Source organism: Staurois parvus, unplaced genomic scaffold, assembly GCF_062004578.1.
Source record: "Staurois parvus isolate SC_StPar_1 unplaced genomic scaffold, SC_StPar_1.0 ptg000684l, whole genome shotgun sequence".
In the NCBI taxonomy this organism is placed as follows: Eukaryota; Metazoa; Chordata; class Amphibia; order Anura; family Ranidae; genus Staurois; species Staurois parvus.
In genome coordinates, this window is record NW_028318480.1 from 2,488,930 (window position 1) to 2,503,396 (window position 14,467).

The following is a 14,467-nucleotide window of genomic DNA, read 5'->3' on the forward strand; positions in this document are numbered from 1 at the left end:
CCCATGTGCCTGACACTGCCCGCCCATGTCACTGATACTGTCCCCCCATGTCACTGACACTGTCCCGTCCATGTGCCTGACACTGCCCTCCCCCCCCATGTCACTGCCACTATCCTCTCCATGTCACTGCCACTGTCCCCCCCATGTCACTGACACTGTCTCCCCTTGTGCCTGACACTGCCCCCCCCTCCCCATGTCACTGACACTGCTCCCCTCATGTCACTGATGTTGTCCTCCACATGCCACTAACACTGCAACCTCCATGTCCCAGTCACTGCCCCCCCCATGTGCCTGACACCCCCCCCCCCATGTCACTGACACTGTCCCCCCATGTCATTCTCTCCATGTGCCTGACATTGCCCCCCTCATATCACTGCCCCCCATATCACTGCCCCCCATGTCACTGATGTTGTCCTCCCCATGTTACTGACACTTCCACCATGTCACTGACACTGTCCCCCCCCCCCCATGTGCCTGACACTGCTTCCCCCATGTCACTGCCACTGCAACCTCCATGTCACTGCCACTGCTCCCCCCATGTCACTGAAGTTGTCCTCCCCCATGTCACTGACACTGCAACCTCCATGTCACTGACACTGCCCCCCCACCCATGTCACTGACACTGTCATCTCCATGTTATTGCCATTGCCCCCCCCTTACTGACACTGCCCCCCCTGCCCATGTCACTGCCACTGTCCTCTCCATGCCACTGCCCCCCTATGTCACTGACACCCCCTCCATGTGCCTGATACTGCCCCCCCACGCCACTGCCCCTGCTCACCCCCATGTCACTGTCACTGCTTGTGCCTGACACTGCCCCGCCATGTCACTGCTCCCACATGTGCATTACACTGTCCTCCCCATGTTACTGCCACTGCCCCCCCCCCCCAATGTCACTGTCCTCCCCAAAACATTCAGAACCATTATGACCTTAGCTTTCCGCTCTCATCCCCAAAATAGTTGCACGGTGTCTCTGTACAAATACACTTTTTAATATATATACTATATATATATATATACACACACTATTTTGCCAAACGTATTGGGACACCCCTCCAAATCATTGGATTCATGGCCTTCCATAGCCAAAGGTGTATACAATAAAGCACCTAGGCATGCTGACTGCTTCTACAAACATTTGTGACACAACTGGTCGCTCTCAGGAGCTCAGTGAATTCAAGCGTAATACCGTGATAGGATGCCACCTGTGCAATAAGTTTATCTGTGAAATTTCCTTGCTACTAAACATTCCACGGTGAACTGTTAGTGGTATTATAACAAAGTGGAAGCAACTGGGAACAACAGCAGCTCAGCCACAAAGTGGTAGGCCATGTAAAATGACAGCGGGGTCAGCACATGCTGAAGCACACAGTGCACAATAGCTAAAGACCTCCAAACTTTGTGTGGCCTTCAGATTTGCACAACAGCAGTGTGTACTGAGCTTCATGGAATGGGTTTCCATGGCAGAGCAGCTGCACCCAAGCCTTACATCACCAAGTGCAATGCAAAGCGTCGGATGCAGTGGTGTAAAGCACGCCGCCACTGGACTCTAGAGCAGTGGAGATGTGTTCTCTGGAGTGACGAAGCATGCTTCTCTGTCTGGCAATCTGATGGACATGTCCGGGTTTGGTGATTGCCAGAAGAACGGTACTTGCCTGACTGCATTGTGCCAAGTGTAAAGATTGGTGGAGGGAGGATTATGGTGTGGAGTTGTTTTTCTGGGGTTGGGCTTGGCCCCGTAGTTCCAGTGAAAGGAACTCTTAAGCTGTCAGCATACCAAGACATTTTGGACAATTTCATGCTCCCAACTTTGTGGGAACAGTTTAGGGATGGCCCCCTCCTGTTCCAACATGTCTACGCACCAGAGCACAAAGCAAGGTCCATGAAGACATGGATGATGGAGTTTGGGGTGGAGGAACATGACTGGCCTGCACAGAGTCCTGACCTCAACCCGATAGAACAGAGCGGAGACTGCAAGCCAGGCCTTCTCATCTGACATCAGTGCTTGACCTCACAAATGCACTTCTGGAAGAATGGTCAAACATTCCCATAGACACACTCCTAAACCTTGAAAACAGTCTTCCCAGAAGAGTTGAAGCTGTTATAGCTGCAAAGGGTGGGCCAACTCAATATTGAACCCTACAGACTAAGACTGGGATGCAGTTGAAGTTCATGTGCGTGTAAAGGCAGGCATCCCAATACTTTTGGCAATATAGTGTCTGTGTGTGTATAAAGTGTAGTACATGGCACCAAGTCTGTGTTTCATCTCTGCAGCCTCCATATAGTCTTAAGCATTGGACAATTCTTGGCGTGTTTGGATGTCTGTCCCCCCCCCCCCATGGTTCCATCCTCTGACCTCTATCACTGTAGGGCTCAGCCGTGACATAGGGGTCAATGGAAGCAACCACAGCATGCAGTGGGGGAGACACAGGCATCCAACACTCCCAGAGGTGTCCAATGCTTACGATTCTTATATGTAGGCTGCGGTGCTGGAGGGGAGGTAGGAGACATTGGGGGTGCTGAAGCGATGAATATAAAACCTCTTCTGTTACAGAAACTTTTGGCAGGATCGTTTTGTAACCTAACAGGGACTCTTTAACACCTGGATGTCATGCAGGACATTTACTCCTCTTCAGATTTGTGCTAAAATCTATGAAAATAGCCCATTGAGCACTAATGTTGGTTTAATTTTTGCCGCCGCTGCTGGTTGGGAACAATAAGTGGCTCAGCACCCCCAGCAGCAAATGTAAATGAGCCGTAACTTGTGCTAGGCTTCACAGTGCACCACATCAAACCAAAATCATGCATGCAGCATTGTTGTCAGTGTGATGTACTAATTATTAGTAAGTTGTTGCACTGCACTGCAATGTAAACATGCGGAGATGTGATGGGGTGAAAAGCACCACATCACACTGACACATTGCTGTATCACAATGGTGGAAACTGGCCTTCCCTAAAGGAACAGTGAAGCTCTGCATGAAAACCTTTCCTTCAAGTATAACGCAATGTAAACCTTTTTTTAGTTTTGGATAAAGTGGAGATGGATTAGAACCATCTGTCAGGTTTTTATTGTTTTCTATGTACCCATTAGGGAGATTCACCCTCTCCATTTGTCCTGTTTACCAATATCACCAAGACTGAAAGTAAAATAAAATCCCTAATTTTGGGTTGTCCCCAGAGCAGGAAATGCAAGGATTTTATCCAATGGGGACACTAGTTTTTGTGCCCCTGCCAACAACCAGAGATTACCTCACTTTCTCTCACTTGCTGTTTTGGCAATAGGACAGGAAGTGAAGGGAAATATTCCCTATGGGACACAGATGGCAAAAAAAAAAGACCAGAAAAAAGTTTTGCCTGCAGTTCTACTTTAACCACCTCCCGTCAGGCCGTTGTATATAAATGGCCGGACAGTGGTAGTGCAGGGTTGGGTGGCCATTTATAAACGGCCTCCCCGCCCCTGCTTGTCAGCGCTCCCTGGGAGCGCGCAGCACCACAATCCAGTGCCCGCTGTGTCCTCCGGACACAGTGGAACACTGATCGTACTGTGTGCGAGGTCCCGATCATGTGATCACTGATTGGCCAATCAGTGATCACATGCAGAGTAGTAAGCAAGATATCACTTCTGACATTGCTTACTACGTGTGAAATCTGTGAATGATCACAGAGGTCACATGGTACAAGGCTATTCACAACAGCCTTGTACCATGTGACAAGCTGTAACCAATCACAGCTCACACAGTAGTTCTCAATGGCTGCAAGAATGCAACCAGAGAGAAATAGAAATGATTGCTTTTACAGCCTTCATGGGTGTAAAAGCAATCAGTGTAAAAAAAAAAAAAATCTTCACTCCCCACAAGTAGTGCAGTGTCACCATGGTGACACTGTACTGCTAGTGTGACAGTATGTAAAAAAAAAACCAATATAAAAAAAAATAAAAATGTTTAAAAATTATAATTTTTGGTATAAACTAATTTGGGTTATTTTTTTTTTACTAAAAAGATAACGGAATAAATTTTGGCCAATATTTATGATGAAATATTATTTATTTGCAAAATTTTATAAGAAAAACACTTTTTTTCAAAAATTTTGGACTTTTTCATTTACATAGCAAAAAAAAAATAAAAATCCCAGTGGTGAATAAATACCACCAAAATAAAGCTTTATCTGTCTCAAAAACTGCTAAAAAATTCATATGGGTACAGTGTTGCAGTGTTGACCGCGCAATTGTCATTCAAAGTGTGATAGCGCTGAAAGCTGAAAATTGGCCTGGACAGGAAGGGGGTAAAAGTGTCCGGACTAGAAGTGGTTAACAATTAATAGCCCTGTCTGCTCACTTCAGCATGTTTCTGTGCATGTTGGGAAAGCCTGCTATTTTGTGCTTGTTCCCAACACATAAAGGTCTGAACCTAGTCTATATAACGTTGTTTTTTGGGGGAAGGGGGGGAGATCATGTTTATTTTTATTCCTTCTTTCAAATGAAAACCTATGAAATAAAAATATTCATCCACACATCCAAAATCAAAGAGCTCTGTCCAGAAAAAAGAAGAAACGTGATCTATGAGCATGGATTACAAAAGCAATGAAATCTAGTGTGTACAATCCAGGGAAGAGGACTCCAGCACAGAAGGGGTTAACCAATCCAACCAGCTGAGCTGCCTGCCAGGAAGGGGAGTGGCAAGCCATTCAGCTTGGCTGTAGGTGGGTCACATGATCGTCACATGACTGTGATGTCACATCCTCCTGTCCACCCCTCGATGTGCAGCATCCTCCCTCCAGCTCTAGCTGGCTTCCCATAAGAAGGTGAGAGATATTTCTGCGAAGGGTGAGTACTCGTTACTTGAACAGGAAGTGGCGGATTCTGGACACGGGGTGTGCGGTTTATCGGTTGCTGTGACAACAAGGCAATGTGCTTACCTACAGAGAGAGGCTGTTATGGGCTATTTATAGACAGCATGCTTATTAAATGTTTATTATAGCTTGTACGTGGACACAGTGTGAAAAACCTGCAGTTATACCTGTTTTATATGATTTCCAGGGATACTTTGCTGCTGAAGAGGTGACCCTAGAGGACCGACCGCTGCGACTCAGGAATTACTAATGCTGGAGGCAGCCAGGCAACTAGCATTTCCCAAAGGAGGTCAGCAATGGTAGCCGACATCATTTTCTCACACCAGCTTTCCTTTAAAATGATCATGTTTTCAGGCAGGCGTTCATGATCCATAAACTTGCATGGAGTAAATAAATATGCTGCGTATTTCTGGTGCCCTGGAGAGGAGAACAAATTGCCATAGACATTAATAGGTGAAGGCAGCTGTGTGCAGCTATTGGTGTAAAGTAGCGCACAGGCACTGACATAATGTCCTGTGTTTGGGTCATCACATCTGTGTGCATGCACTGCTTTACACTAGTGGCTGCATACATCCGCCATCACCCATTCATGTCTATAGGTAGCTGTACACCATCAGGACATCCTGGGCACCAAAAATACATAGCTTGTTTACTCTGCACGAGCAAATGCACCCAGGTCCATTTAGACTTAAAGGAGAAGTGAATGCAGTGGCAAACCTTGAAATATCTGGGGGTCCTTGTAGTACAGGAGTCGGGGTCCCCCAGCTTCAGTCTTGTACCTTCCAGCTCTAGACAAAGCTTTATGTTCTCTTTTAGCTAAATCAGCGAAGGGTTAGATCCTCTTGTTTGGTTTGCCATCTACATCCGTACTAGAGAAACTTCCCATCAATGGAGATACAGACAAAAACAAATTACATAGCTGGTGGAAAGTTTAAAACTTCTGATAATCTCTGCACCTTCCTCTTGCAATGACAAGCACACCCCCATTTATAATATATAATTTCTCTGTGCCTTGTCCCCATCACAATGCTGGTTTGATGTGCAGCATGTCTGCATTCTTCCACAGTGCACGCGGTAGGAACATGTCACCGCACAGCCTCGCAATGTACTTTTTGGTGCTTACATTACCAATCTGATGGCAGCATGTAAACCAAACCAAAAAGATCTTGCTAAAGCAGTGGTCTCCAAACTGCGGCCCAGGGGCCAGATGTGGCCCTTTGCTTGCCTCAAAGACAACACAAATCAGGCGCTATTGTCCTCAATGATAGCCATGATAGGGCACTATTACTCCCACTGACAACAACGATGGGGCACTGTTGCTCTTACTGACACCAATGATGGGAAACTATTCCTGTCAATGAAACCAATGATGGAGCACTGTGGCTCCCACTGATACCAGCGATGGCATTGTTTACTCCCAAAGGGCCACAGTCTGGCCCACCTATAATTTGAAGGACAGTAAACTGGCCCCTTGTTTAAACAGTTTGGAGACCCCTGCGCTAGAGCATTAAGTGCACATGCATGAGGCGCAAATCCCACATGCACATGCAGTACAGACTACGTCAATCTCACCTAGGCAAGAAATATGGAAGCACAGGGATGGCAAGATGAAAAAAGGGATTTCCCTAAAGTAAAATTTCAGAATACTGAAAATGAAGTTGAAGGTCTGATTAAAGGTGCAGGGTCCAGGGTTGCCACCCTGATCCTTTCTTTGTCAGTGACCTAAAGCAAGCATGTGTATATACCTGCAGTGCACATACTTGCACCTGTTAAGTAATTTAGGAGGCAGAGAAGGCTGTCATGCTGATCCTATAGAATCATACTTCTGGCACAGACCAGAAAAAAGTGTTCTGATCAGGAGTTCACATCTTTCTAAATTTCTAATTTAATAGCTTGTTGCTCGTGAATAGAACCTAATACCCTATTTTAGTGATTGTCAACTTATGAGCTAAAGGTGACCTTAAATGCAGCCCCTGATATCACCAAAGGGCTGCACATAATGTCCAATATATGTAATGCTTGATTGTCAGAAATTGCAGACCTAATAGAGGAAAGGGAGAGTCAAAGAGTGTGGGCATGCTGCATTTTTGGCTGAGAATATGACATTGGGAAGATGTTACAAGAGGCTAGTAAAGATCAAGGCTATTACCCTAATCGATGTACCCACTACAGACAGCTGAGGTCACACATCATATATCAAAAGGCCCTATGTACATCACTCTTGAAGTTTGTCTCATTTACACGTATAATGTGCTTGTAGCTCGGTATTGTATTAAAGAGAACCTGCCACTTTGGCCTTTCAGGGCAAAGTGACTGTGTTTGTGAAAAGCTACCCCACCAGTAATAAAAATAAATTACCTCTACCTCCATGTGTAGATGGTTCTGCTTTTGGTAAAACTCATTCACCCAGGACACTACTATGATTGCTGAACTTCCAGCATACAGTTCTCATACAGTGAAAGATAGCAGGTCATTTGCTCTTCCCCTTCCTCTCCTTTCATTTATTCACAAAACATCTTGCATTCTTTTCATAGAATAAAAGGTGTTCTGTGCATGGACAAGGGGAGAGGAGGGGCAGATGAATGCCACAATCACCACATGTTCATTTACAGAAAGCCTTGTATTCTATGAAAAGTATACATGATGTTTTGTGAATAGTTGAGGGGAGAGGAGGGTGGAGAGCAAGTGACTGAAGTTTCAGCGCTCAAAGTTCAATGCTTACAGTAGTATTTAGGTTAATGAAACATATAGTCTTATCTAGTGCAGTACCATCTGTGCTTGGGACACCCATCATTAGAGGTCATTTATTTTTACATAGCAAATGTCCAAAATTAGTGTTTTCCTAATTTTTATGTGAAAATGTGACTCTTTTCTTCAACTCTTTTTTTCCTTTCTTAGAGGATGAATTTTCCAAGGCTAATCACATTCACCAAGGCCCGTGAAAAATCAGATTGGTGGGAAAATGGAGAGCATACTAATAGGAAACTGTCTAAATCAAATGATGTTGGCACTACAGGGGAGGAGGCAAGAAGCTTCTATGAGAGTCTTCTAGGTAATGATGAAGAGTCACCAGCTTCAAGAAAACAACCTCGAAAGCGCAGAGTTCACAGGTCTCCATCACACGAAGAGCCACGTGTAGGGTCTTCAGCAAGTGGACCAAATACATTGGTCCAGCAACCAACAAACCAGAAAGTGGGCCACCAGCTGCTCAGATTTTCACAAAATGGAGACATGAAAGGTTTGAGACAGCTGGTGGAAAAAGAACATTGTGACATCAATTTTAGAGATGGCTACTATTGGACGCCGCTGATGTGTGCAGCATTTGCAGGTAAAAAAGAGGCTGTGAGTTACTTGTTGAAAAGAGGAGCGGCCTGGGTTGGCGTTTGTGAAACTCGAGGCAAAGATGCTCTAACGTTAGCAGAAGAAGGAGGGCACCAGGAGGTTGTCACGCTTCTGCAGGATTCTTTGAACAGTCAGCCAGAGGCATCACAACCAAGGTAAGGGTCGTTTATTATTTTATGTTTCCCTAGGCACAGTATCAGACCACTAGACAATTATATTTTTGTGGATCTTAACTAAATAAAAATTAAAATTCAAGTTAATTTTCACCTGCTTCAACTTTAACACTTACTGCTTCAAAATGCTTTTTTTTAATGTGTTTTTGATGGTTCAATGATGTTTCTTTGAAGCTGTAATGAAGCTTGGCAAATGCCATGTGTGTTGATTTTCTATTTGTTTTAAAGGGGCCCAGTAGAATCCCATTTTAATAGTATCCTCTGTGACAGTCTGTCATACCCCCATTCAGCCGATCCCCAACTCAGTAGTAACCGCCAGCTCGGCTGATGCCGCGCTCAGTAGTAACCCCCAGCTCTGCTGATCCTTCTCTCTCTCTGGTCCCCGTCTACATCCCGCTATATTGCTCCCATGCTGCGCACCATGTGTGACATTGCTAATTTTTCCTGATCCGGTCCCCTAGCTCTGCTGATCCTCTGCCATTCAATCCTCTCTCTGGTCCCTGCTCTCCTGCTATAGCGTTCCCATGTTCCACACCATATGTGCCATCTGCTGTTGCTGCATTCGAGTTTGGACCTGGATCACCTTTCTGTTGCTCCATGCTGCACACCAGATGTGACATCTGCACCAGACACTTCCAGAATATATACACGTGAACCAGATGTGACTGCTGATAACATCTTTCTGGGTCACTTGTTGGTTTCCCAGTGCATCCTAGGATATCTCATACTTGCAATACCTCCAAAACAAAGCACCGTTAACTTTGAATAAAAGCCCCTCAAAAGCTGCAGGTGCTGCTAGTGAGCTGAGTCATAGATTTCTATGGAGGCTTCAGAGCATAAGGATCTTAGAGAGCTGGGGAGGAGAAATAGCAGCACACTGATCTTCCCAGTGAATGGTTGTGTCGGAAGGGGAGATGTCGGCACAAGTCCGATCGTTGGAGGAGAGAGCAGGCTGAGTTCTCAGCACAGCCAGAAAACTGACCACGCTGTGCTTTCATGCCTAGTGTGGTTCGTTTTTAATAGGAAAGCAGAGAGATTGGCAGAAACACCAGGAATTTCACACAAAGGAAGCAGCAGGAAAATCACAGGATGCTTTTTTTTTATACAGTGCTCAAAAAAAATGAAAGGAACACTTATTAATCAGTATAGCATCAAGTCCATTAAACTCCTGGGATATTGATCTGGTCAGTTAAGTAGCAGAGGATGTGCTTAATCTGTTTCAGCTGCTTTGGTGTTAATGAAATTAACAATAAGTGCACTAGATGGACAACAATGAGATGACCTCCAAAACAGGAATGGTTTTACAGGTGGAGGCCACTGACATTTTTTTCCCTATTCATCTTTTCTGACTGTTTTTCACTAGTTTTGCATTTGGCTAGGGTCAGTGTCACTACTGGTAGCATGAGACGATACTTGGACCCTACAGAGGTTGCACAGGCAGTCCAACTCCTCCAGGGTAGCACATCAATATGTGCCATTGCCAAAAGGTTTGCTGTGTCTCCCAGCACAGTCTCAAGAGCATGAAGGAGATTCCAGGAGACAGACAGTTACTCTAGGAAAGCTGGACAACACCGTAGAAGGTCCTTAACCCATCAGAAGGACCAGTATCTGCTCCTTTGTGCAAGTAGGAACAGGATGAGCACTGCAGAGCCCTACAAAATGACGTCCAGCAGGCCACTGGTGTACTTGTCTCTGACCAAACTGAAACAGACTTCATGAGGGTGGCTTGAGGGCCCGACATCCTCTAGTGGGTCCTGTGCTCCTTGCCTGGCACCATAGAGCTTGATTGGCATTTGCCATTGAACACCAGAATTGGCAGGTCCGCCACTGGTGCCCTGTGCTTTTCACAGATGAGAGCCGATTCAGCCTGAGCACATGTGACAGACATGAAAGGGTCTGGAGAAGCCATGGAAAACATTATGCTGCCTATAACATCGTTCAGCATGACCGTTTTTGTGGTGGGTCAGGGACAGGAGGGTCATGGAGGGACGCACAGACCTCTACACGCTAGACACTGGCACCCTGACTGCCATTAGATATCAGGATGAAATCCTTGGATCCATTGTTAGACCCTACGCTGGTACAGTGGGTCCTGGGTTCCTCCTAGTGCACAAAAATGCCCAGCCTCATGTGGCGAGCGTATTCAGGCAATTCCTGGAGGATGAAGGAATTTGATACTATTGAATGGCCCCCATGCTCTCCTGACCTAAATCCAATGGATCATTTCTGGGATATCATGTTTTGGTCCATCTGACAGCACTAGGTTGCACCTCCAGACTGTCCAGGAGCTCAGTGATGCCCTGGTCCAGATCTAGGCGGAAATACCCAGGACACCGTCTCATTAGGAGCATGCATACAAGCACGTGGGGGCTATACAAGATACTGAGTATCATTTTGAGTTGCTGCAATGAAATTTCAGCAAAATGGACTAGCCTGCTGCATCATTTTTTCACTTTGATTTCCGGGGTGTCTTTGAATTTAGTACTTTGTAGCTTGATAATTTTCATTTCCATCAAACGATGGAGCATCCTTATGTTCCTAACACATTACCCAGTCCATATCAGTATAGAGCATGATATACAGCATGATATTTTCCCCATTGAGATCTGATGTTGTTTCATAGTGTACTTTTCATTTTTTTGAGCAGTGTACAAGCACATGGAGCAGGCACACATCAGGAATATGACACTTAGGGTTGACATATTCTTTAAAAATGAACTTCAGTTTTTTTTTTTTTTTTAATCTGCTAGGTCACATATAGATACATCTCAGGAGGTATGTTCTTCTTTCTAGATTGCTGCCTGTTCTTTCTGATGCACAATTTCACCAATGCCAGATAGTAAAGTTTTTGAGATACTTCTGGCGCTCCAACCCTTTCTCTTGTCTGTTCTCAGAACACTTTGTATTCTGTGAACCTATTCACAGAATACAAGGTGCTCTATTAATGGACAAGGGAAGAGGAGGGGCAAACATGACGGCTTCTGTGTAAGAGAGCAGCAAGTCTGCTGTTGGAGCGCTTCCTGGCATCAGTGTAGTTGTTAATTGTAACAGTGAAACTTCACTCTCTCAGTCAACATTGACTCTTTTTAATGGTGCTAGCATAAGTAAAATGTTAGGAATCTATATCATATTTACTTGTTTTCATGGATGGATGGGGGAGTTTGCTTTGAATAATATAAAATTAATACAAGGATAAAAAAAAATAAATGCACATTTTTTTTTGCAGGTAAAAAAATGTGCATTTATTTTTTATTTCCGGAGCCTCTGCTGGTGCCATGCAGGTCTCCTGCAGACCTGTCGGTGTATCTGTGTGTCCGTACATCCCATACAGGAAAGCAGATACTTATTTACTTAAAGACTCAATGAATTACCATGGCACTCTACAGTGCCATGGTAGTTCATTTAGAACTACAAGCCGACAGCAGCAAAGTCTGTTTGAACTTGTAGTGTTCTCATGCACAGAATACTGCTAGCTGTCATCATTTAAAAAAAAAAAAGTAGCTAGGCAGGGCTCTGCTGGCCCAGCCATGTTGTGTTTTTTTTTTTTTCTAAATTGTGTCAGCTAGCAGGGAGAAGTAGATCCCTTGCTAGCTGTCACAATGGGGATTCGGAGGGTAGGAGGGCCAGTCCATTCATAACATGTTACACCCTGAATATGGGTGTAGAATGTAACATGTTAACATGTTCCGCTTGAAGAACAGGACACGATCCAAGAGGTGGCATACACTTCCAGAGATTAAACTACTTACAGATATTTAAACATTTATTTTTAGGTTAGGTAGGCTCTTCCAACTCGCTATGTATGTGTAATGCCTGAGGGAATTCATGCCTAAACTGGACACTGTCCCTGTGGGGGAGGAGGGGTGGTGGCAGGGGTGGTGCCCTATGCAAACACAGACTTTCAGAAAGTCGCTACCTGCACTGTATCTTCCTGGGGTCCGGGTTGTGTTTTAAAGGGGGAGGGGTTATAACAATACTACATATGTTGAAAGGTTTTGAAAAAAGTGTCACTTAATTCTAACCTAACGCCACTATGAAAAGCATTAATAAAAAGAAAGCACAACTTATTTTTTAGCAGTAACTGTAGTGCTGACTTGTCATTTTTTATTTTGCAGAACACAGCCGCTAGAAAAAAAATACTGCAATGTTTGCAAGACACAATATCAGGAAGACAGTACAGACACACACGAACGATCTACAGTACATCTCTTCAACAAGAAAAAGAAACTTCCGTCTACATATTATGCTATCCCAGAGCACAACGTGGGCTTTAAGATGATGCTTAAGGAAGGCTGGAACCGGGAGTCAGGCCTGGGACCTGAAGGGACAGGCAGAAAATTTCCTGTTCAGACAGTTCTCAAGCGAGACCAAAGAGGTCTTGGCTTCCACAGTGACCAGAAGCCTAAAGTGACACATTTTGCTGCTAATGACACCCTGGCAGTTATTGGGCCACAGACTAAACATGTGAGAACAGAAAGGGTAGCTACTGTCAGCAGAAAAGAAGAAAGAAGGAAGGAAGCCAAAACTAAAGCCTGGGAAAGGGATTTGAGGACATATATGAACATTGATTTATAACATGAGGTTTTGATGTTTGTACAAATGCTCTGAATTGTGCCTTTCTAAAGAAGATACTGAAAGCTGATTTGACCTATCAGTTTCAATCAGCTAAATACATTCCAAGTGCATCAAAACAAAAGGTCAAAGTGTGACAGTTGGTTTGCTGTAGAAAGCAGCCACAGCCTATGCAGAGAAGCCTGTAACCTGGCAGCATACTGTAGAGCAGCCTTTTTCAAACCCGGGTGCCCAGGCATGCTGGGGTGTCTTTAGGTTGCTTTGGCAAAATGCCTAAAACTTGCATACTAGCCAGCAGGTGGATCAAGCCTTCCTTTTAGTTACACAAAGCCACAGCTTTTCATTGTGCACCAGTACAACCTTCTAGCTGCGGATGTCCTAGCAACCAATGATGTCAGTGGTTGATAAGGAGGGTGTCGGGCATGCTCGTTTGTCGTTCCCCTGCCCTTCTCCTTTACCACTGGGGTCACATTAGCTGAGTAAGAGAGAAACTGAGGGAAATGTGAAATGCTGGAACACTAGTCAGTGCCAGTGTGCAAAAGTATGTTTGCTTTGGAAGAATAGATCACCTCTAATGTTGGATGTTCTAAATATGTGGATGTTGCTGCATTATGTAAATCTCTTAGCTTACATTTTAGAATTCGGGTGCCTCTAGATTGTGCAGAATTGGTAAAGGGTACCTTCATTGAAAAAACAGTTGATTGATACTGCTGTAGAGAAGGGCCCTTGTTCTCTGTGTGGAAATACAGATCTCTCTGCAATGGTCCTATAGTTCGCTTATAGCAAAGCTCATGCTCCCTATTTTTGGACAGCCCCAGCTTTGGCTCAGACAGAGCAAAATCTGCAGAGAGACCACTGCTGCCACGCAGAGAGCAAGGGTCCTTCTCTACATCATGCTGGCATGGAGCAGGATATTCTACTCAGGCTGTGGCTGCTTTCTAAAGAAGACACACTGTAAGACTTTACATACGTTTTGTTTTGATTCACCTGGAAAGTTTGGTTTTAACAAACCACCACAAAAACACACTAAGAATATTTGTATTAGTAAAATTCTAGGCAAAAGGCTAAATACACATTTAGTGTTTTACTGGCAAATGGTTTGAGATTTGGGCCATCCATTCTTGTGATTCACACATCTACTAATCAAAGTGATCATCTTCTACTCACTAGTATATTAGTGCAGCTTCCTGGGTCAGCTCTGGACTCACTGGAGAGAGGAGCTGATGCTGATTCAACGGCCAATGAAGAGGTTGTAAGCAGTGAGATGACACAGGAATCGGATTTGTTGAATCAGATAGATGATTTGATTAGTTGAGAACTATGTGTGTCACCTGTCTGCTCATACAATCCAGAAAATGTGTGTCCTTATGAGAAATTTTATTTAATACATACAGTCAGGTCCATAAATATTGGGACATCGACACAATTCTAAAATTTTTGGCTCTATACACCACCACAATGAATTTGAAATGACACGAACAAGATGTGCTTTAACTGCAGACTGTCAGCTTTAATTTGAGGGTATTTACATC

General features: G+C 44.5%; 1 protein-coding gene across 6 annotated transcripts; it reads left to right on the plus strand.

Moving 5' to 3' along the window:
* Positions 1-4,612: 4,612 nt before the first annotated feature.
* GPANK1 (G-patch domain and ankyrin repeats 1) lies at positions 4,613-14,030 on the plus strand. Of its 6 annotated transcripts, none has more exons than XM_089652517.1 (4): positions 4,613-4,822; positions 5,036-5,147; positions 7,747-8,345; positions 12,479-14,030. In XM_089652517.1, exons 2-4 carry the CDS (start codon positions 5,145-5,147, stop codon positions 12,936-12,938), a joined length of 1,062 nt encoding a protein of 353 aa, XP_089508643.1. In that variant the 5' UTR covers positions 4,613-4,822; positions 5,036-5,144; the 3' UTR covers positions 12,939-14,030. The 6 variants fall into 6 exon arrangements, with proteins under 6 accessions (XP_089508643.1, XP_089508645.1, XP_089508642.1 ...); XM_089652519.1 differs by having other exon boundaries at positions 4,710-4,822; positions 5,036-5,137; XM_089652516.1 differs by having other exon boundaries at positions 4,711-4,800.
* Positions 14,031-14,467: the final 437 nt, after the last annotated feature.